Source organism: Lynx rufus, unplaced genomic scaffold (genome assembly GCF_022079265.1).
Source record: "Lynx rufus isolate CCGP_SWC_20201006 ecotype Redwood Valley unplaced genomic scaffold, mLynRuf1.p SCAF_11, whole genome shotgun sequence".
Lineage (NCBI taxonomy): Eukaryota > Metazoa > Chordata > Mammalia > Carnivora > Felidae > Lynx > Lynx rufus.
Window position 1 is genome coordinate 12,162,403 of NW_025814825.1, and position 23,287 is coordinate 12,185,689.

At 55.3% G+C, this 23,287-nt stretch overlaps 1 protein-coding gene across 1 annotated transcript in view; it reads left to right on the forward strand.

The window, feature by feature from the left end:
* The window catches only part of COL13A1 (collagen type XIII alpha 1 chain), a 142,335-nt gene that overhangs the window by 50,152 nt on the left and 68,896 nt on the right, over positions 1 to 23,287 (forward strand). The window contains exons 3-6 of the mRNA XM_047071960.1: positions 11,823 to 11,830; positions 16,967 to 16,993; positions 19,753 to 19,788; positions 22,326 to 22,352. Coding sequence (XP_046927916.1) covers positions 11,823 to 11,830; positions 16,967 to 16,993; positions 19,753 to 19,788; positions 22,326 to 22,352 — 98 coding nt within the window. The remainder of the gene's footprint in view (positions 1 to 11,822; positions 11,831 to 16,966; positions 16,994 to 19,752; positions 19,789 to 22,325; positions 22,353 to 23,287) is intronic.

Consider the following 23,287-nt stretch of genomic DNA (forward strand, 5'->3'; position numbering starts at 1 on the left):
CCACCATTTAGTAGCTATTTGATCTTGGACAATCACTTTAACTTTATCGAGCCCTTGTATTTCCATCTGTAAGTGAACATATTTGCAGAAAAGTTGTGTTATGAAAAATTAAAACTGGGAATGAAAAGTACCCAGTCTGCTGCCCGGCATGTAGTGGGTGTTTTCATGACCACCATGAGGTTCAAGGGCTGGACTGTGGTGGTGCTGTTCAGGCAGGTGGTATGGCAGATGATGCATCCAGGGTCTCCAGGCTGCTGCCCATGAGCCCATGTATTTCTTTATGGCTCCCTGGCCCATACCTGCACACACGTGCCTTAACCATGGTCTTATGAGCAAATAACACAACTGGCTGCTTAACACACAATTGATGGAGAGACAGAGACAGGCAAATTTTTCACTTGATTATGCCCCTATAAATTAAAGCACTCTGTATTATGACCAAACGTTATCATTTATTGATTACTAATTATGGTATACATTTTTAAAAAAATTTTTTTAAGTTTGTTTATTTTTGAGAGAGAGATGGAGAGAGTGAGTGGGGGAGGGGCAGAGAGAGAAGGAGAAAGAGAGAATCCCAAGCAGGCTCTGCACCGTCAGCATGGAGCCCGACGTGGGGCTCGAACTCACAGACCGTGAGATCAAGAGTCAAGATGCTCAACCGACTGAGCCACCCAGGCACTCTTATGCTATATATTTTTAAATGTGTACAATGTAGGGGCGCCTGGGTGGCGCAGTCGGTTAAATGTCCGACTTCAGCCAGGTCACGATCTCGCGGTCCGTGAGTTCGAGCCCCGCGTCGGGCTCTGGGCTGATGGCTCAGAGGCTGGAGCCTGTTTCCGATTCTGTGTCTCCGTCTCTCTCTGCCCCTCCCCCGTTCATGCTCTGTCTCTCTCTGTCCCAAAAATAAATAAACGTTGAAAGAAAAAAAAAATTAAAAAAAAATAAATAAATGTGTACAATGTAAAGTAAGGTTTAAGAAAAATGGATATCCAGGGCAGTTAAGTACCTAACTGATTGTTAATTTATCCCAGTCACTGCTCAACATAACCCTGCTTTCCCTCCAGGCCCGAGTAAGGTTCAGCCTTCTAACTCAGCTGACATCCGGAGACTGGGGCCTTGGTCATGCTGGTCTTCGGCTCTGGGCTTCCATGCGTGGTAGACGGAGGGCGAGGGATGTAAGCACGCTCGAAGGTGGCATAGCCGAGCCATTCCACACTGGGTTAAAACTCATGCTCAAACACAAGTTCAGTTTCCAGACTCCGTTATGACATCGTGTCTTCACAGCTCCCTAGCTCAGGTGCTAGCCAGCGGACCTACGTGTACTCATTCGTGAATTTGGCAAGGATTTACCGAGCCCACTTTCTGGGCCAGCACTTCTGGGCTGTGGAGTTGGAACGCATCAGGCCTGGAGAGCCCCCCAGAGGCTGTGTGTTGTGAGTTGGCAACTTGAGGACCAAATGCAGCTTCCTTTTTGGCTTGCAGACTAGTTTCTCTATTTTCTGAAGCGAATAGGGACATATAGAAACCAGAGGATTTTGAATAAAATCTGCAATCTTTCTTGAATATTTTCAAAATCCAATAATAATGAGCCTGCATCCCAACCTGGCGGTATTTGGTTGGAGCTGACGAGTGGTAACTCCATTTTAGGCACGCGGGCTAGCCCTCAGCACTTTGCCGCAGTCTCTATCCTGCCCTATCGCCTGCTTCATTCATTGGTACTTCCGTGGCTCTTTGCAGGCACTGGGGTTTGCAGCATCTAATCTCCCTCACCTCCTCTTGGAGTAATGGCTAAAAGATAAATGACCACACCCATCAGAAATCTTACGATCTAGCAGAAAAGACCCGAAAGGAAAGATAGGGAATTAACATCTGTACATAAAAATGAGAACGACAACTAACTGAATATTTGGAGGGCTTGGGAGAGATCCGAGCGTGGTACCACGGCATTGTGGTCAATCAAAGCCGACTGCTTGGAAGAGGTGATGTGCCCCTGCCCTATTTCTGCTGCCACTTTTGCTGGAGAACCGTTCCTGGCAGGGGAGCACCATTTATTTGTTCAATGGCTGACTTCCTCAGCTTCTCACTTCCTGGGAAGGACCTGAGGTGAGGGGTGGGGGTGGGGCAGGAAGTGACTCTCCATGAGAGATATCTCCAGGTCACTCGGGCCGACGTCACTGCTACTTGGAGATTCCGTCAAAGGTGACAAGTTCAAGTGAGACTCCAGATCCTTATCAAAATAGAGTCGGGACGGGGCGGGGTGGGGGGGGGGGTCAGAGCCACCAGATCTTGATGGGAGCCTCATCCTTGATTCCTTGATTGACCTCCACTCTGACTACCCCGGGGGTGATTTGATGGAGAGCCTCTCCCCACCCCCCTGCCCACTGCCCTCATCTGCGCTCAGGCAGCTGGACCCCTCTGCCCTGAGCCTGAGGCTGTTCCGGGAAACCAGCCAGAAAACAATGCCTGCCGCCCCTCTTCCTGAATCTGCAGAATTGGTCCTGTAATCTCCACCCCCAAGACCTACCCTCCAGATTTCCTTACTCAGGACTTCTGATTCTGACCCCAACTTGGAAGTGTCAGGGGCCCAAGGAAGCAAGAAAATGCGTACGTAATTCGTCCCACTAGTTCAGAGCTGGTGACTTTAACCTGTACTATTTTGGTCAAATGGTCACCCGACTCCATGCTGCTCTGCTTATCTCCACACCCTCTGACCCCTGCCTGTTTGTTCTCCGTGGTTTCCGGGGTTTCGGGGGCTCGTCTGAGAGGCAGTGAGTGCGACCAAGAGACTAACAGCCTGGGCCCTGGAGTCAGCGTGCTGCAGCCTGTGACCCCAAGCAGGAGATACTGTGCCTCAGTGTTCTCGTCTGTAAAATGAGAGTGATGAAGGTGTCCATCTGATAAGGCTTAGTTAGGGTTGAATATGATAATAGCCCTAAAACGTTAAGAACAGAGGTCTCATCTACTGAGTGCTTACTCCAAGCCAGGAACGCTGCTAAACCCTTTACCAGAAGTCTCTCATTTACTCCTTGAACTCCAATGAGGTTGGCCCTACCATTACCCCGTTTTACAGAAAAGGACACTGGACCTCAGAGAAGTTAAGCAACTTGCTCAAGGTCACCCAGCTCACAAAGAGCACACTTGGGATTTGAGCCAGTGGCCGTTTGTCTCCAAAACCGATGCTCTTACCCACCGTTCTGGGAGGGAGACCAGTTTGATAAGCAAAAGACCCAAGGTGTCAAGTCAGGCTTCTGTTCCATTACTTCTAAGCAAAAGAAGGAACAGAGAAACCATGAGACCATGTGTGAGTGTGGCTGGGCCTAGTTCCCCCTCAGATGCGCATGGTCTGGGTGGCGCTGGCAATCAGTCCTCAGTGGGAGGGCTCAGGGAGCTGGACTTGAGAGATGACAGTGGTCTGACATAAGCCCGTGGGTGAGGTCGCGAAGTTCTCAAAGGGACTAGAAACGACCTACTGCCGATTATCTTTCTCTACCGTCTGCCCTTCTGGCCCCATCATCTAAGTTCTGTTGACTCTTACTTGCTTCTACAGTTGAAGCAATAAATGCGGAAGTTAAAAAGAAAAGCGTTAGGGGTGCCTGGGTGGCTCAGTCAGTTAAGCACCCGACTTCAGCTCAGGTCATGATCTCGCGGTTCGTGGGTTCGAGCCCCGAGTCGGGCTCTGTCCAGCTCAGAGCCTGGAGCCTGCTTCAGATTCTGTGTCTCCCTCTCTCTGTGCCCTTCTCCCGCTCACGGTCTGTCTCTCAAAAACAAATAACCATTTAAAAAAATATTTTAAAAAAAGAAAAGAAAAGGATAAAGCCCTTTCCCCAGGAGGTTAAGATAAGACCTACGGAGCCTGTAGCCTGTCCTGGGCCTCTGAGGGAAGCTCCTGTCCTATGTGGGGGCAGGAGGGGGAGTCCTTCACAAGGGTCCTGGCCCCCCCCATGGGGGGTCTGGCCAGGACCGCGAGCCCTGGCTGGCCCCCCGCTCCTCTCCTTCCAGCAGTGGCCTGGTGGGGCCCTGCCAGGGGAGCGGTGACGTTTGAGCTGCCCCAAGCAGGGCCTTCCACGGGAACATCGGATACAGTGGCAAGATCCGGTGTCAGGAAGAAGGACCAGGGTCAGAGGTGTGGTGCCTCGGAGGCTTATCCTCCTGCGGGGACCCACGTGACACCCCAGGGAAGAAAGTAAGCCCTGGCTCGGGGCTGGGAGTGGAGGTGGAGGGTCTTGTGAGGACCCTGGCCCTGCGGTGCAGGCCGATCCTCACGAGGCCGTGGGCAGCACGTCCCCTGCCTGTACCTTGGTTCGCCACCCAGAAGGGGGCTGCTTTTACCTGCTACCAGCTCTCAGGGGTGTGTGTGTGTGTGTGTGTGTGTGTGTGTATCAAAGGAGGAAAGGTGAAACAAGAGCCTGGAGAAGGCAAAATCCAGCCACATAGCATGACGGGCAGGAGGTCCCCAGGGAGTGGGCAACCCAGACCCACAGCACATCTAGGCCTAATCTGGATGGCACTCAGGGCTTAGGGCTGAAGCGGGGGGACAGCGCGGGGGCCCCGGTCTGATTTGGGTTTCTGGGCTCGGTCTTGGAGGTCTGCGGGAGGCAGTAGGTAGGGTGACCGGCAGGCGGCCTGCGCCGGAGGGAGAAGCTGGCCGGAAGCTCAAGCCCGGAGACGGAGCGTCGGGGGTGGGGGTTGGGGGGGGGAGTCACTTGGGGTGGGGAGGCGTCTCCTGAACTAGAGAGGAAGTCCCCCAAGAACAGCGACAGTGTCTGACTCTTAGCACCCCCGGCACAGCTGGCCACGGCGCTGGCGTTGAGCAGCTGTCTGCGATAACAAACATTTGTGCAGCGAGCACGGTGGGGACGCGGCTCCGGTGTGCCAGGGCATACTTTCCCTTCACCCTCCTCGTACTGCACTCGGGCTGCCCTCAAGCCTCTGCCTCTGCGGAGGGCGGGAAGACCAACCGGGCCTAACTCAGCCCCTTCCTGCCCTTGCCAAGCCTTCCCGGCGCCCTGCTCTCTCGGGCTCCCAGCATCGCAGCTGTGGTTGCACTGTTGTGGACGGGGACACAGGTGTGGCCGGGGGCCAGCTGTGGTCTGAACTGTTGTCCCTCCTGCCTGAGACTGAGCACTGCCCTCTGCCCCTGGGCAGGACCCCCACGGCCAGGTCCTCCCTTCTTCTCCTCCCTGCTGCAGCCTGTGGCCACCCTCTCAGCCACCCCCCAGGGCCTTGGGGCTGCTTCCCCCGTGACAGGGGAACAGATCCCCTGTCCCTTGGTGTCCTCGGCCGTGGCTTTCCCCCTTGGCCTGTTCATACTGACCCCACCAGAGCCATCTTCACAAGGGTCCTGGCCCCAGGGACAGGGGCCCCTCGCCCCTTCCTAGTGCTTGGCCTGAGGTTGGCTTCCCTGCAGACATGGGGCCGTGTGGAGAATGGCAGAGACCTGAGGAAAACAGGGATCACGTTGGGAAGGAGGAAGGGAGAACAAATGTGGGGCACACAACCGAGAGAGTCTGCTACCCAGGTGTGCACTCGGTGTTCAGAAGTGCCAGGCGAGGCGCTGAGCCCCCCCTCGTCCCACCACCCTCTGCCTGTCCCCACGCACTCACCAAAGAAGATGGGAAGGAAGGACACGAGAGAGCACAGCCTCCAGATCGAAAGGAAGGGTTTGCCAAGGGCAGAGTGTTCCAGAAACCCCTGGAGTTGGCCTGAGGCCCCGCCAGGGACAAAGGCCACTTCCATGGTGTCTGCAGGAAGGTGGCCACTTGAATTGCCCTCTGATAGCTCCAGATGGGGCAGCATTAGGTCCCGGGGCCCGGGGACATCCTGGGGCCAGAGCATGAAGTGAACTGGGGGTGGGGGGGATCTCATTGGCTGCTCCTTTCCCTGCTCAGGCTCCCCACTCCCAATGCCATTCTAGACAGCTGGGTGGGGGTGGGGAAGAGGGCTGCCGTTAATGCTACTCTCTACCCCAAGTGTGCGGCGTGTGTAGGTGTCCTGGAAACCCAGCCTCTCCTCCTCCCATCTCGGCTATGCCCCAAGGCTAGACCCAGCTCACCTGAAAAGGCAGAAAAGGACCCTCAGGCTTCTCCTACTTGCCTCCCTGTGTCTCAGCCCCCAGGTGGCTCTAGTTCCAAGATGACTAATAGGTTCCATCTCCCATGCCAGTTCCTGCTGATTTATAGTGGTTGTGTTGGAAAGAATTCCGAAGCCTTGTCAAGGCTCATTGGGGAAAGACTAGCTGTGATTGATTAGCAATGTCTGAAGTGAGTGCGGAAGTAAAGCATGTGGCGTGTGTGATTTTAACTGCTGCCCACTCCTCCCAGGACCTGTTACTCTCCACCAGCCCCAACTGGAAAGGTCTGTGGATGTCTTGTGGCCAAGAGATATCATGGGACAGATCTGAGCTGCACCGTGCTGGGAAATGATTAACAGATGGCTCTTGGGGTGGGGGTGGGGGGGTGGGGCTGCTTTGTAGCTTTTGCCAATTTCTGTGGTGTGAATACTCCCATGATGGCCAATTTCCAGCTGCCAATGTGAAGTCCCTGAACAGAGTTGGAAAGAGATGCACACGGCCGGCTCTCACAAGGCCGTAGGATGAGCTGGCTTCAGCACAACCCCGTCTGAGTGGTTGTGTACTTTTTGGAAGAGACGGGAAGCCTCCTTCCTCCGCCTCAAAGCTCTGCCAGTAGTAGGCTGCTGTGGGAATAGCACTGGAGTAGGAGTCGGGATCACTTACCTGCCACCACCCACAGTCAAGTTATGACCCCTCTGAGCCTCAGCGTCCTCATCTGTAAGATGGGAGCTGGGTTGTGGTAGAGCTCAGTGAGCATGCTCCCAGTCATAAAGTTTGACTTGTCAGACACACTCCCAGAGCACGGCACCCGGAGCGTCTGCCCAGAAATCTGCCTTGGCCCTCTCTGTCAAGTCCGTGTTCCTGCCGCGGGGCTGTAAAAGGAGACAGCCTTGTTGTTCATTTTGATGTCAGCCTCAAAGGACAGAGGCTGCCTGGTGGCTCCTTCAGTTTCCCTTAACCGGCCATCACACCCGTCCGTCACTGATGAATTTCTTGTAATGGTTTTGGAAGCTACTCGTGTTTCCCTCCTTGGCCACTCCTTAAGACAGAAGGGGCTCCATTTATTTCCCACGCGTGCACCTTCCGCAAGCTTCAGGGACCCCCCGGTCCTGCAAGGCTACACCAAGCTGTGCTCATGCCACGGTGGTGCCAGGAAGATCCGTGTGGGAGGGCCAGCTCAGGCATGCATTAGCTCTGGACCGTGAGCGTAGGTCTTAAGCTCTTCCTGGGCCACAGCTTTCTCATCTGTAGAATGGGAAGAAGAAGAATAGTATCTATTTCACTGGGTTGTTGGGCGGACTGAGTGCAATAAAATACGTAAAGTTCTTTGCATAGTGCCAGGCACAGAGTAAATGCTCAATAAATGAATTATTTGTCCTAACAAGGTCTTGAGTGGAGGTAGAACAGGCCAGCCTTCAGAAGAACGGGATCCCCAAAGCTGGCAAAGCGCCAGGTTGAGGGAAGGCTGCAGCCTCGACATAGGGCCACAGGCGGGACTGTAGGCACACTGGGAGCCCCAAGGCAGGACTGGTCCCTTTAGTCTGGGGCAAGGTTTCTCACCCGCAGCGGAATTGACATTCTTTGCTGTAGGAAGCTGCAGGAGACCAGAAGCAGATTGTTGTAACAATCACAAATGTCTCCAGGGATGTCCGACTACCCCCTGGGGTGCAAAACTGCCCCCGCTGGAGAAACCCTGCTCCAGCTGGCACGGCATGACCAGCAGGGGTCAGGACCAGGACCTCAGCTGCTGGGAGCACAGCAGTCCCGCAGGATCAGATCACGGCTCATAGGACGTTGAACCTGGGCTCACCCTGTGGCTCTTGGCTTCCCCGTCCAGGACCAGGACTGGACCCAGGGTCTGGGTGGGGCCAAGCCCTCCGGAAAGGGGGAGGGGGCTTACCCGCCCACATGAGAAAGGTGTGGGGCTGAGGGCCGGGCTGTGCTACCCCTGATGACTTTCGTGACCACTGGCTGGAGAGCACAGGCTTCTGGGTAAGAGAGACCTGGTTCAAATCTAGGCTCTGCTGGACAGAAATTAAACCTAACACACACACACACACACACACACACACACCCCAGACACCGCAAGGAGACCACCTTAGGCACCACAGCAGGCACTCAGTAAATGTTGTCGACTGATTAAATGAACGGATCCTGTGGCAAACCTCTGTCCTGAAATCCTTGTGTTCATTTTCTCTTGTCTGGAATTTTGCCAGCTTTCTAACACAGGAAACTGTTGACTTCTCAAGGGGAGGAAATGAGTGATTCATCTCCATATCACTAGAGCTTAGCCTGGGGCCTGGTGGATATTAGGTGCTTAGCTAATGAAGTTTTCCTTCCTCAAAGGGTGATGACTATGCCTTCTCTTTCTGGACAGAGCCACAGCCCGACACAGCAAATGACACATGGCAGGCAACTGTCAAATGTTTGTGGAATGAATGAATGAATGAATGAATATACAAAAAATGGTTGAAGAAAGGCATGAGCTAGAACACTACCCCAGGATTCTTCTTAGAAGTTCATTGCTACAGGTCCATTCGAGAGGAGCATTGCTGTTTACTTGAAGTAGGTCAGCCATACCCTGGAGAGGACAGCAGTGTCTTCACAGAGGTGGTGGGTGACAGAAATCAGGCGGGAAGAGGAGGGTCTCAGGCAGAACCTCTGCCGTGGACCTACCCTGGGAACCTCACCACAGGCTGCTGGGCTCACCCCAGGACCTTGGCACAATCTTCATAATCCTCCCTGCTGCAAAAGGCCCAGGGATGGAGTCAGGTGATCTCCCCCTCCCTCCGGCTGTGGTAGTGTGAGCGTGGGATTTATTAGGAAGACCCCTGGCTGGGGAGTCAGGAGACCTGGGTTCTGGCCCCACCCGATCATCTACCCACACAGTGACTGCATGGTCACTACCCTCCCTGGGCCTCTGTTTTCCCATCTGTACAATGAGGACTTGGGGTTGCCTTGGGGTGACCCTGTCCTCTGGTGCCTGGGCCGTGGAACAGGTCAGTCGGCATCGGTGTTACTGAGGAATGGCCAAGCGGCCACCTGGGAGACCCATCTATAACCGCAAGGCACCGCTGGGTCTCGCAAAGCCGTAGGCTCCCAAGCCACCTTCTGACTGCTGGGCACCGGATGGAACACTCGCGGAAGCTGCTGCTCTGAAATCCAGTGCTGGTGGGGGCAGGGCCGCAGTGAGGTTTTCCCAGCGCCTGAAGAGTTCAGGGGAAACACTTAAGGATCGTCACTGACCGGAGAAACATGTCATTTTTATACAACTCCCCTAACGTCTTTCCCTTCCTAAGGTACAGAATCGAGTGACAAACCTGGGTTCTTCCCATTCCTGAAGCCTCGGGTGGGGGAGTGGTGGCCTGGAAGAGATTGACCCAGCCAGCTTCCCTTGCATAAGAAAAAGGAGCCCAAAACAGAGAGATGGGAGGATCTAAAAGAGGGGAGACAGAGGCTGAAAAAAAGCTGGGCATGCGGCTGAGGGAGAGGTGTGGAGAGGGGCACTGTAGTGAAGGGCCTGGGTGGAGTAGCTCTGACTTGCTGTGACTCAGTTTCTTTATCTGCCAAGTGGGGGTAATAGAACCTTCTCCATAATGGGGAACACTTAGAATTGTGCCTGGCACCGAGGGAGGACCATGGAGGCGTGTGCCGTGATGATGGCGGTGAGGATGATATAAAAACTCCTGGGGCGCCTGGGTGGCTCAGTCGGTTGAGCGTCCGGCTTCTGCTCAGGTCACGATCTCACGGTTTGTGAGTTCGAGCCCCGCTTCGGGCTCAGTGCTGACAGCTCAGAGCCTGGAGCCTGCTTCGAATTCTGTGTCTCCCTCTCTCTCTGCTCCTCCCCGCTTGTGCTCTGTCTCTCTCTGTCTCCTTCAAAAATAAATAAAAACACTAAAAAAAAAAAAAAAAATTAAATAAATAAATAAAAATTCCTGAAATCTTTTCTTTTTTAATTTTTTTTTAATGTTTGCTTATTTTGGGGAGAGAGAGAGACACACACACAGAGTGTGAGTAGGGGAGGGGCAGAGAGAGAGGGAGACACAGAATCCAAAGCAGGCTTCACGTGCTGAGCTGTCAGCACAGGGCCCGACGCGGGGCTCAGACTCATGAACCATGAGATCATGACCTGAGCCAAAGTCAGACACTTAACTGACTGAGCCACCCAGGCGCCCCCAAAACTCGCGGAATCTTTAATAGAATTTCTATCGCTCCGGGGTGGACCCAACAAATGGCTCTCCCGGGAGCTGGCTGAGTGCCAGCCTCATCGGGCCCGCCTCATGGGGCACACACATGCAGCAGAAAGCCTGCTAGCAGCGGGCTGGGCCTTCGCCGGAGCCTGCAGCGCTGGGAGCTGGGGCCCTGTCAGGCCCGGAGGGTGCGGGGCATCTGCCCTCCCTGTGGCTAAACCATCCCCAAATTGCCGTGTACTGAACTTGGTCACCAGCCTGCTTCTCATGAGAATGTTTCCCCCAGCCGGGAGGCACGGACTTTCCAGCTGGGCTGGCCCCTCTGGCAAACTGCACTCAGGGGATATTTTCAGATTCTGGGTGACATTCCCCTGCCCCTCTGCCTAATAGGTCCCAGACGCTCCCCTCCTCCCTCAACCTCCCTCCCTCTCGCTGTTCTCAACCACCCCGGCCTGCCTTGGGCCTCTCCGCCCGGTCACTACTCCTCTTGACTTATTCTTTTCCTAATTTAAAACATTTTGTTCCCCCTTAACGGGATGGCTTGACAGGGCCCAGCATGAAAGAGGCTGTTTCCTCCTGGCCGGACGGAGAGGCAGGCAGATGAAGGCAGAGAGAAGGAAGCCGGCTTCGGGAATGTGAGGAGCAAGGGGAAACTTAAGGAGTCTTTCTTGGCCGAGCATAAAAGACGCAACAGAGCAGCAGCTGTGTTAACGTGGCCAGGTCGCTAGGGGCCCGGCGGACACACCAGGCCCAGCTGTGGATCCCACCGGCCCTGGGGGTCTCATGACTCATGTTCGGCAGACATGCTTTTAGCTCCCTAACTTGCGGCTGCCTCTTCCCCACCTTTCCTCCGCACCCATCCTGCCCCCTCTGTGAATTTGCAATTCTTGGCTGGCATGGGCTATTGCTGAGGCGGGGGGGAGGGGGGCCGGACAGGAGAAGGAGACGAGAGATAAGTGCAGAGGGAGGGAGACCCCTGGGCACAGGAGGGCGGGGAGGAGGAGGGAGCGGGCAGCAGACCCAGGAGGGTAGAAACGCCTGACTCACCCGCTTAACAGAAACCAGGCCAGAGAGACATCAGGCAGGGAACCTAGCGAGAAATGTCGTTCGCCCCTGCGGCTTCCTGCTTGTTTTCCCTTGCATTTCATGGCAGCGTGGAGAGGACAAGGAGCTGCTAATAACCATCATCTCCTGAGGTTCTGTCGCACAGCTGGCCTTTCTTTGGCCGTGTTGCCTTGGTGCCCACGGCCCTGTGTCCTGGAAAGCAGCCGCGTACCCAGGTTGGGGCGGGAAGCGAGAGGGGACTATTCTCGGGAAGTTAGGGCCCCAGCCGGGCTGCGCCTGGGGCCCAGACCTCTGGATTTCTCATCCAATAATGCAAATATGGAGATGAAATAAAGGGGGAAGAGATTATATCGGTGAAAGTGGGCCAGGAAAATACAAACTCCAAAGACCAGATGGAATCCCCTCGGCCGAAGAATTTTTGGATGCTGCTTCTAAGGCGGCTCTGCCTGTCCTTCCAGCAGTGACACTGACCCTGGCCTTTTCTCTGTCTCTTTCAGGACCTCCTGTAAGTAACTCCAGCCGCCGCCCGGTCTTGCACATCTGAAAGGCCCTGCTCCCTGCTGGTAACCCGGGCCCCGGGTGGGGGAACCGACAGCCGGCCCCACTCTCTTCCAGGGGCGCCCCTGGACCTGCCTCTGCAGAAGCCTGCGGGGTCCCTCCAGAATGTTGACACAGGGAAGGAGGCCGCCATTTTGCCTTCCAACCACTTCTGCACCTCTCAGGGCGAGACAATGGCGGCTCCGGGGGCAAAGTAGGTCCCAATTTCAATCTGAAAGGCTGGCTTGCCCCATTGTCAGCCCAGCTCCTTTGTCCCCAGAAGAAGCAACTGGACTCAAAGAAGCTCCGGGTATTAGCAAGAAGAGATAATCTCTTCTCAGTTCTGGTCCTTGAAAGGTCTCCTGGCCTTTCGGTAAACAGGCCAGCGCGTGGCTCTGAGCGTGGACTTCTCCTGAGGACGTTCTGTCCACGCCGCTGTGTGGCAGCTCCATTCTGGCCCACTTACCTCGGGCGGGTGGTCGTGGCTGTTGGTGGTGGTGTTTTGATGTAGGGGATCAATTTCAGTGGGGTGGGTTGGGAGACAATACCAGTTCCAGCTTGTCAGGCTTCTTCCCCTGGCGTCGCCCTAAGGCCCAGGGCGGGGCAAGGGAGCCCAGTCATTTCCAGAGAACCTGAGAAGAGCCCAAAGAGACTGGCTCCCCGAAGTAATGGATCCAGAGAATAGGAGCACGTCTGCTTTGAGGGCAGCATCTGATACCTGGACAAAAGGCCCAGAGGTTGCCGGGGGAGCTGGGGATGGGAGTGGAAAGGGCGGAGCCCTCACATCAGATCCTTGTCAAGGTTCCCCAAAGCTGCTCTAGGCTCACCCTTCCTCAGAGCAGCCACTGCCACACCGGTTTCCCTCTCGGTCTGTCCTGCGAGAGCGGCCGGCCCAGATTTGCCGTTAAGACCATTATTTGCTATTCCGTCGGGTCCCGAAAGGCACGTTGAACCCGCGCTGACGGCCCTGCCCCGCTCTCTGACTGCCGGGTTACAGAGGGAGGAAAATCGTGTCAGTCTCTGAAAGCAGGGGGATGATTTATCGTGGCATGTTTTAGATGTCAGATCTCAATTCCTGTCATCAATCTTCCAAAATAAACTCCACCATAGGAAACTTCAACAGACCACCTGCTGGAAATGGGCTGCTTTCCCCCCTCTTCTTTTTGACGAAGCCAAAAAGAGTCCTCACTTCCCCCACTCCTCGGGCCTCCCCCCCCCCCACACCCGGCCCCACGGCTGGGCTGACCTGCCAGCGGCAGCTCTGGGTCCCTGCCCTCACCAGAAATGCCTCTTTCTGAGAGCCCCTGCCGGCCTCACCCCCAGACCGTTCCCAGCCAGAGCAGGTGCTCCCACCCCCGGGGGGGGTCTGCACAGCATCTGTGTGTGTCTTACACCTTCACTCAACTCTGGTTGAAACCACAAGGAGGAAATGGGAAGCTGGCCAGGGTGGGAATCGCCTCCTAGCCCTGTTCTGTCTGCTTCCTGCAAAGGAAGAATCCTGTTGAGGAAGGCAAGAGATAGGGAGATAGATGGCAGCTGGTCACAAACCTGTCCCCACCCTCTGAGTGTCTCTTTGGAACCCCTCCTGGGGTCGCTCTGGACTCCAGTTGGAAGACCCAGGCTCCTGTGGGCACGGGATGGCCAGTGCCCAGAGAACACAACCACGGAGGATGGATTTAAGTAGCAGCACGAGTCACTTAATTGGTAGAAACCTTGTAGTTACCGCTACTCCACTCCTTGTGTCCATGGCAGACATTGCTAATCAATCAGGAGGCTTCTTAGCATAATGCTTGACTCGGTCACTACCAATCCACTGGAGTCTGCACTCAAGCTGACACCTGCTGGCCATGCCTGCTGTGGATTTCAGAGAGAACTTCTTAATGGAGACTGTGAGATCAAAACAGATGACAGAGGGAAGTAGGGAGGTGTCTTTCTCCAGAGAAATACAGGGAAATATGTGATGGCCAGCTGCTACCCTGACTGAAGGTGATCCTTGCTGAAATACTAGCTAACACTTAGTACACGTTTGTAAGGAGGCAGCCTAATATAGTGATTACAAGCATGGACTGTGGCACCAGACTGCCTGGGTCCAAATCCTGGCTCTTCTAATCGTGTAACCTTGGGCAAGCTGCTTTACCTCTCTGTGCATTGCTTTCCCCATCTGTAAAATGGGGATAGTAATAGTATGTGACTCTTCTAGGAATTGTTAGGAATATATATGTAATTGTACGCTCGTGTGTGTGTGTGTGTGTGTGTGTGTGTGTGTGTGTGTGTATTTTCTTCCAGTTAGAATATATTAACGCATCTAAATCCTTGGTGATCCACAAAGATTCCAAGAAGCTGTTAATTTTAAGGGGGAAATGATTATTCTGTGAGCTTTCATTAATTTATTTATTATTTCATACATTTCCACCCACCTTATTCTAAAAACTATTTCAGGGTGATTTACAAACTGGACATGGAAATAGTGGAGGAGGGTGGAGAGCAGAGGCAGGAAAGCAAAAGGATCCAGAGCTGAGGCCACCACAATACCCTGGGCAGGACGAGCCGCTGACTTGGCTTCGGGCTTCCTGGTGCTCAGAGCAAAGAGGAAAGCAGGGTTGTTGAAGGCACACGAGTGAAACACAGCTTTTCCTGGTACTGAGACCCAAGAGAAGTCCCTTCCGTGTGCAAACGAGGTGGGAGGAGTAGGTAGTTGGGATACAGGAGCGGTAGGTGAAAGCTGTAGGTCCCTTCTGTCCCTGTTTGGGGTAGATCGTGAGGTTGGAAACCGTCGGCCCATTCCCTCCCCTGGGGTGTGAGGCGGCGACTGCCCGGCTTCTTGTGACATCAGGCCCAGGCGGTGCAGAAGTGACAGGAAGAGGGTATGGGCGCAGGGCTAAAAGCCCTGGGGTGAGGAGGACATTTGGCGGCTGAGCTGTGTTTGTGGGGGGCCCGGGAAAGAAGGAGGCTGAGTGCCCAGGTTTGGAGCATCGCCCGCAGGTTCATTCATCCACCAAGAACTCGGCACTCCTCGAGGCACTAGAGACACATCCGTGAACAAAACAGAAAAATCCCAGCCTCGGGAGCTTATGGTTTATTTATTTATTTATTTTAATTATTATTATTTTTTTAACGTTTATTTATTTTTGAGACAGAGAGAGACAGAGCATGAACAGGGGAGGGGCAGAGAGAGAGGGAGACACAGAATCAGAAACAGGCTCCAGGCTCTGAGCCGTCAGCACAGAGCCCGACGCGGGGCTCGAACTCACGGACCATGAGATCATGACCTGAGCCGAAGTCGGACGCTTAACCGACCGAGCCACCCAGGCGCCCCGGGAGCTTATGTTTTAGTGCCGTGGGGGCAAAATCAAGCGCAGTGAACACATGGGGACAGGCCCTGCGCCCGTGCGTGCCGTTACCCAGAATTCCCCAGGGACTCCCTGACTGGGCCCCACCTTGGTTCTCTAGGAGGGAGTCACTGCCCCACCGCCTCCGGGATGTCCTCAGGAGCAAGGGCTGGAGCAGGTGACTTACTCCCAGTGCTGCCTGGGTTTGTCCGAGCCCTGCAGCAGAAGGATTCGTCTTCCAGTGAGCACCCTGAGACCCACCCCTGATCATGCTTTGGGTTTTGCCTGAAGAGCAGGATGTCTAGAAGGAGAGAACCCACATCTGGTAGCTAAGTCTCGGCAGGGAGAAACCGAAGCCAGCTCCACGTACCTCCTGCCCGTGCTCTTCTCTAATTGTCGTAATCGCCAGCATTTATTTAGCACTGTTGTGTGCCAGCCCCTGTGCTATACATACATTATCTCATTTAATCCTAAGAAGTAGCTATAATTGTTCTCCCATTTACAAGGTGAGGAAACTGAGACCCAGGGAGGCCCGGCAGCTCGCTTATGGCACCGACCGCGACGTGGCAGAGCCGGGATTTGAGCACAGACAGGCTGACTCCGGAACCCATGTTTGTGACTCAGTCCTATTGTCTCTGTTACCGTCTCTCCGGGACTCCGTGTCCCAGCCATGCCAGGGCCGCCTTTCAGTTCCAGAAGCCCTCTCCAGGTGTTTCCTTCCCTTTACAAGGTGCTACGTGATGCCCCGAGACAGCTACTTGAGCAGTTTCTCTGCCACCCTCTCGTAGCAGACCCATCTGGAAGCTGAGTGCCAGAACAAAAAAGACATGATTTTCTTGGAATGTGCTTCGTTCCTGAGCTCTGCATATTGCCACTATGGCAATTATTAGCACTAATATACATGTTGTCGAATGTCTCCCGCTTTTCAGTGGGATTTCGGATCTATTACATGGAGCCTTTAGTCTATGCCCCGAATTGTGCTAGACAGGAGCACTAGGAAAATAGGAATAAAGGGCTTGAGAAGGACACTGATGTGGTCCATGAGGACAGGCTCCTGGAGCCACACGGGGTCCCGTGTATGAGGGGGACCAGGTTCCTGCCTCATGCCCTGCCCCGGCTCATCATGGAGAGGTCTGATGCTGGTTGGAGGCATCAGAGGAAGGAAGTCCTGCCTCCTCCGCCATCCCAACAGAGGGGAAGAGGTCCCCCCGGGGTGCCGCCCCCTCTCCCACCCGCTCGCTCCCTGGTCATGCTCCCTGGAGCCAGAAGATGCATCTCCTGGTGGACCGGCTTCGTCAGAGCAGGCATCTGACTTCTTCTGTGTGGTAGAACGGGGAAGAACGAGCCCCGACCCCCTTGGGCCCTTTCCCAGGCCAGAGCCAGCACGCAGGCCTGGCCGACAGCATATCGCACTGACTGAGACCAAAAGGCTCAAAGGAAGGGGATGTGGTGGTGAGGCCCACAGCCTTAATGATCCTTGAGTGATGAGAGGCAGAGACACGGGAGGTGACATTCGTGTCTTTCTTTTCCTTGCACCTACCCTGGACCTGGAGGAGACCTCTATGAATGAGTGAATGAATGAATGACTGAATGAATACCAGAACTGAAAGGAAGCTTAGTAATCAATGCCCTACCTTCATTTTGTTCATAAAATAACAGAGGTTCCTAGAGCACGAGTGACATCAAGGTCACACAGCTGGCTGGGCAGGGTGAAATGCTTAGGTATTACTATCCCTTGACCGTTGTAAACCTCACTCTTCCCTGCTTTATTTCAGGGTCCCGCTGGAAGACCCGGCCTCCCAGTAAGTAGTTTGCATTTCTTCCTTCCTTTGTGTCTCTCTTGCCTGCTCTCCTCCACTAAGGGCTGGCTAGGTTGGGTGGCTGCTTTCCTCCAGGCGTATCTGGGTGAGAGGCCTCTGTCCAGTACCTCTAACCTCGAAAACTTCTCCTGAGGCCCCAAGCAGGCAGATGACAGCATGAAGGCCCTTCTAAGGCTGGACCTGACCTCTAGACTGAAGGCCCGCTAAGGGGGTGCTGGAAGGGGAGGCAGCTCTCTGGCCTTCCTGGGTATCCTGCATACCAGCTTAGCTTAAGACCGCTGTCTCTCCTTTGTCCTATGACCTCTGGTAAGAGTAGACTCAAAAACTTTGTTTCCCCTCCCTGCCAGTTACCATTTCTGAATGCTAGAGAGGTTGTGCCAAGGAACCCTGGGGACTTTGGAATAAGAGGGGAAGAAATACTAATAGCCCTCTCTTACTGAGATCCTAATACATGCCAGGCACTATGCTAATCACTCTTCATATATTTGATTCGGTCAACGACTCCGTGAAATGGCTATTAGTATACCCATTTTATAGCTGAGGAAACTGAGACCCAGAGAGGTAAAATACCTTGTCCAGTTGTCCAAGCTTCAGTGGAGACCTGTTGGGGGGGCCCATGTTATCACACACCATTTCATACCTGTTTCCCGTAGTCTCTGCTTGACGTTTGAGAACAATCTTTGAAGTCTTCACAGACATTGCTCTGCGCGATGTAGCCTGGGGCAGAGATGCGTTGAGTACTAGATATCATGGGGCCTCAGATGTCTGGTGACTCAGGCAAGATGCTGGAGCCAGGCAGAGGGCCAAGGTGGGGTATGGAGGGTGAGCGAGGGCTGGCACCGGGCTGCCCTCTCTCCCTTGCGCCAGGGGCCTCATCCGTTGGAGTCCAGACCCTCCTGTGCATCCCAGTTTCTCCTCTTTTAGACATGAATTATGCTGTAGCCTCTTGATAATCTAGCAGCTTCTAGGATTCATGTCCAGCAGTGACTTTCTTAATGAAATGCATGTGGGAGAGTGTTCGGCCTTGAAAATGGAAACTCTCCCAGTTAAGTGTGAGCCCCGGAGCAAAGAAGGACGGGTCAGTCGGTCCCATGAAACCCAAGGAGGGGAAAAATCAGATGACTGGGGAGAACGTGGGCAGACTTTGTTTTTTCTGACAACTTCCACCTTTAAAAAGCATTTGGGGGCAGTTCACAGAGCAGGGGCTGCTTCACAGAGTTCCCAGTCTCTGGCCCTTCCATGCCTGTCCCTAACCCGAGCATTTTATGGCCAGGACTGCAAAGAACATTAGTTTTAAAAAAGAAACAAAAAGAAAACCAGTACACACGTCCTGCAATATCACTCAAAAGCCCAAGAGTGAGTGGGCCGTGGGGGGTGGCACAGCCAGTGTCCAGCAGGCCCTGGTGTCCTCAGCAGGAAGGGCGGGCCACCCGTCCACAGAGGGAACCTGGGAACGACCCACGAAAAGATTTGCTGCTCCCAGCCCCTTGTCAAATGCAAACAGTGTGATGTACCGACACGCTTATAAAATTCCCTTGCCCGCGGCCATGCTGGGCTCTCTAGCTGTAGACTCCGTTTATGCGACACTCACCAGGTGCCACGTCCTGGGAGAAGGCTTTCCCGGGACCCCATTTCACGGCGTCCTCCCAGCAGCCCCGTGAGAGAGAGACACGGGTGCTCAAGGAGGCTACAAAAACAGATCCAGGCTTATAACCAACACTGCCCCACCACTCTTGCAAAGGGTGAAAGTTTTACTGGAGACCCCGTTGGCCTGTGTGTGTGACAAGGACCTGACTTCAGAGCCGCATGCTGTTCTCTGTGCGTCCACACACATCTTGAGATGCTAGCTGTCCCTCAAGGCATTTTGCCTCGGTGGGGTCAGCAGATGCAGAATCACCCCAGAAATGCCCACCCCCTTCAAGGAAGCCGCAAGCCCAGCTGTCTCCTGCCTAGGAAGCCGGGGCAGACACCATCTAATTTTTGGCCCCCGTTGCTTTCCGTCCTTCCGGACTCGTAGCAAACCGCAGGCCCCGCCCCAGATTTCATGATGTCTTCACACATGCGACTGCAAAAAAATATTTTCTAGCAAGAAGGAGAGGAACAAAACTTACTAAGCAGATTTCCAGAGTGAGAAGATGTAACCCCTGGCTACAAAACACAGTGGTTCCCTCCGAGCAGCTCACATCTGTGATGCAGGCACATCCCCATGGCTCACCGTCCTTCACATCCCTGCTGGGGGTGCAGGAAGGGCATGGAGAAGGGCTCCCTCGTAACCTTCTCAGACAGAGTGCCTGGGGAGGAGCCGGGGGACATGGGCACTGCGCCCCAGCTCTAGCACAGATAAACCTGTCACGTGGGGCCACCACTTACCCTACTCTGGGCCTTGGAGTTGAACTGGTCAAGGATATGGCCCATCCTGGCCATAGCTGGAAGAGATTGTGACAGCAGAAGTCTAAGAGAGGAAGGGCCTTAGACCCCTTATGAAACACATAGGGAAACGGAGGCTCAGGCCAGGGACCAGACTCCTGCATTAGTGCACTTTCCACAGCACCGTGCCCGATGGGGTGGCTGCTTGCCCAACAGTCCTTGGGGGCTGAATGGGCAACTTCACCCACATGACCCCTGGCCATCATCCCAGTTGCCTACGTAAAGCAGGTCTGGGGTGCACAGCTGGCCCACGGGGTCCTTTATATGCGGGCCCGGCTCCAGCCACATCTAATCGTTTCTGCCTCCTTTGTCAGGGGGACAAAGGTGCCATTGGGATTCCTGGACGTGTGGTGAGTTGGCGCATTCGTACCTGCTTGGGTGGCCATTGCTTGCTTCTTCATGCTGGCCTGTCCTCCAAACCATGGCAGTGTCCCCAGCCCCAAGGAGGGGGTCAGGCCTCTGTCTCCCCCTACCCAGGCCTGCTTCAGAGAGGGATAGCAGGGAAGAAGGGAAGAAGTTTTATTCCAGTCCTTCAGACCTTGCAGTCTGACTTTCCTGAGGGCTCCCAGGGCAAAGGAAAAACCCAAGAAATTGCACCAAGTTCTTGGTGCAATTGCGATCAAGTTCTTGGTCCATCGCCTCCTGGGTGACAGGATGAGGCCCAAGCCCCTCTTGACATCAGGAGGACTCCCACCCACGCCAACCCCCACCCCCGAGGCTCCCCAGAGGCTCCACACCCCCCAGCAAGAGCAGCAGAAAATGGTGAGAAACGCGGCCCGAGATGCCCCACGGAAGCCGCTGTGGAGCTGGCTTCCTGAGGCGCCTTCTCTAGACAGAGACTAGAAGCTGGCGGGGACAGTGTCTCCAAATCCTCACAGGGAAGCTGGGAGTTAAACGCTGAATGTTTCCTGCTGAACCCTTAGGTGAAGAAAGGGAAACAACAATGTCCGGCAGGGAAGGTATGGAGCTGAGGAATGGGAAGGCCGGCACTAGGCCGCGGGGTCCCAGCACCAGGGCCGTCCTTGCTGGCTTCTAGAGGCCAGGAAGGGCAGCTGAGGCACCGCGGGCGGCCCAACGTCGTGATGGCCACATGCTGGCCTCACCGCCACCCATCGGGTCTAGAACATACGTGCCCAAGCTACTCTCCCGGTCTACCCCCGACTCCCCACCGGCCATCAGCCCCGACGTCCACCCTGGCTCCCCCGTGCCCCCTGACTACCCCCACACCATCCTTCCGCGCCACTCACGTGCCTTGCCTCGTCGTAACCTCACCTCCTCACCGGCTTGGCCTTAGGCCTCGGTGTGGCCTACTTGTGCCTGGCGTGAGCTCAGAGAAAAGGCGGCCACATCACAGCTAACACCCGAGAGCGCTCACTGCGTGCTGGGCGTTGATGTGCTGAGAGCCTCACCGCATTAGCGGGCCCCACAGGCGCTGCCTGAGGCAGGCGCGATTTCCACCCCCATTTTTCAGATGAGAAAATCAAGGCTCAGATGTTAAGTGTCTTTTGCAAGCTCCCGCCCGGCCCTGTCCCTCTGCTTCAGTTCTCTACCTCCAAACGCTGCCCCCCGCCCCCCTCCGAGCTGTCACCGAGGCAGGGAAGGAACAGCCAGCCAGCCTTTCTCCGGAGCTCGCCGTGCGTGGGCCTGGGCCGGCACGTTCTCCACCATAGCCCTGCAAGAACCCGTTCCATTGATAAGCATGTTGAGTCTCAGTTTGCCCAGGATCGGGGAGGAGCTGGGGTTTGTACCCAAGCTGACTGTCAGATGCCACAATCCTCACTCCTAACAGGCAGGTTTCAGGGGTCTCTACGCCGAGTGCCCCTGCCAGCCTGCAGGGGGCGACTGCAAAACGCAAAGTCCTGCCCTGCTTCTGCCCTCCTCCTTGGGCCCTTGTGGACACGTGCCCCCAGGAAGTGTCCATCCGAGCCTAGTTCTGATCCCCCGTGGTGGGGGCAGAAGGGCGGGCCCCAGGAGGTCTCCCCACTTCTTTCTACACAAGGCTATTTTCCAAGCCAGTTGGGGGCTTTCTTGCCACTTGTGCTACTTAAATGTGACAGTGGGCCCATTTGGCTGCCCAGCAGGCGTCCTAACCTGAGCCACCTGATAAGGACGGGGCTGGGGGGAGGGGGCGGCCAGTGGGTGTGAAATGCTTGAGCTGCTCCCAGGGTTCCACAGAGCTGGCGTCACTGGCTTCAGTGGATTGGAGCTGCCTACCTGCCAGTCACTGTGGTTACAGGGACCCGTGGTGATTCCCCAGTTTCCTCTGCCTCCCGGACCCATCCCCCATCCACCCTGATGTTTATGTCCTACTGTCTGTCCTCCTCCTCCCGCCGTCTTACCTGGCCGGCCCTGAGGACTCTCAGTGTGTCTAAGCTTAGCAAAACTTTGTGCTTGGTACTCGGTTGGACCTTCAAGCCAACTAAACTCCGGCTCACAGCAGTCTGCCTCCTGCCTATCCACCCCCCCTCCCCCACCTCAAGTGACCCAGGCCCTGGGGACATGGCTTCTCAGGCAGATTTTCTGACCTAGGTGGGTCTCTCTCTCTCTCTCTCTCTCTCTCACACACACACACACACACACACACACTCTGAGAGGGCCTTAATTTTAAGGCCCCAGCCACTGTTTCTCTCGGTTATCCGGAACGGCTGGCTGGGGCCGGGCCCGGGGGTGAGGCAGTAGCCGTCCAGGTGCTGTGCCTGTCGGACGCGGAACCTGTCACGTGTCAGCATCTGTGTTTTGTTTTGTTTCTTATTTCACAGTGATTTCTTTTGTTTGGTCGTTGTGCCGTTAACACAGATTCTTGTGTGTGTGCCTCTCTCTTATCCTTTCTTTTTTCTCTCCCCGCCTCTCTCTTCCCTACACCCTGTGTTGCATGTGGCTGCCCCAGGGAGTAAAGGGCCAACCAGGCGAGAAGGTGAGTCCTCACTTTCCCCTCCATCCTTCCGCCCCAGTCTCTTCCCCTTGGATTTTCCGGGGGTGCTTTCCGAGGCCCCCATCTCAGCCCTTCCCGTCCCCCAGCATGCAGGCCGCAGCACTCTGCTCTCACAGACTCTCCCGGCCCAGCTTCCAGGCCACTGACTCCCGGCTTAGGCCTCAGCTTCCGGGCTGAGCCGGTCTCCCTAGCCACCGAGGCTGCCTGTGGCCTCGTACTCACCCTTCCCAGAGGGAGGGGAGCACCGATCGATCGCTGTTTGGCGCAGCTGGTTCTAGTCCCTCCCCAGCCCACTCCTAGTGCCCTCACACATAGAAATTCTTTGTGCTGCCCCAGAGGGAGACCCCCCAGGGTTGTAGAGTAGAGCCCCCTCGGAAGCCAGGAGCCCAAGAGACCGTCCTGGAGCATTAGCCCTGGTGGATCCTGAGGGGGTCAGAGAGCAGCACATCCAACCAGTTCGCTTTACAGAGAAGGAAACTGAGGCCCAGAGAAGGGCTAGGGCTTGCCCAAGGTCACACAGCAGAAAGTGACAGGGCTGGAGAGGAGTGCCGGCGTGTCTGACTCCAACGCTGGGCTTCCTAACTATTGTGCTGTGCTGTCCTCTGCCTTTCTGGCAGAGCGAAGACCCAGAAGGGGGGCCCTGGGCATCTCTTCCACCGGAAGGGGCGGTTCCTGGTGGGAAGCAGCAGCCGCCCTCCTCCCAGCAGGGCATCACCTCTCACCCCCATCTGTGTCCCACGCACCTTCATCTTTCTGTCTCCCGTCCCTGCCCCCACCACACACACGTGCGCACACACACAGGCGTAGACATCCGGCAGCCCAGTCACCCTCGGACGGCACCTGGCGCTCCCCGTCCAGCAGCGGCCACCATCCCTTCTGTGTGACTCTCACAGCAGGACTAGGAGGCCCGAGGCAGC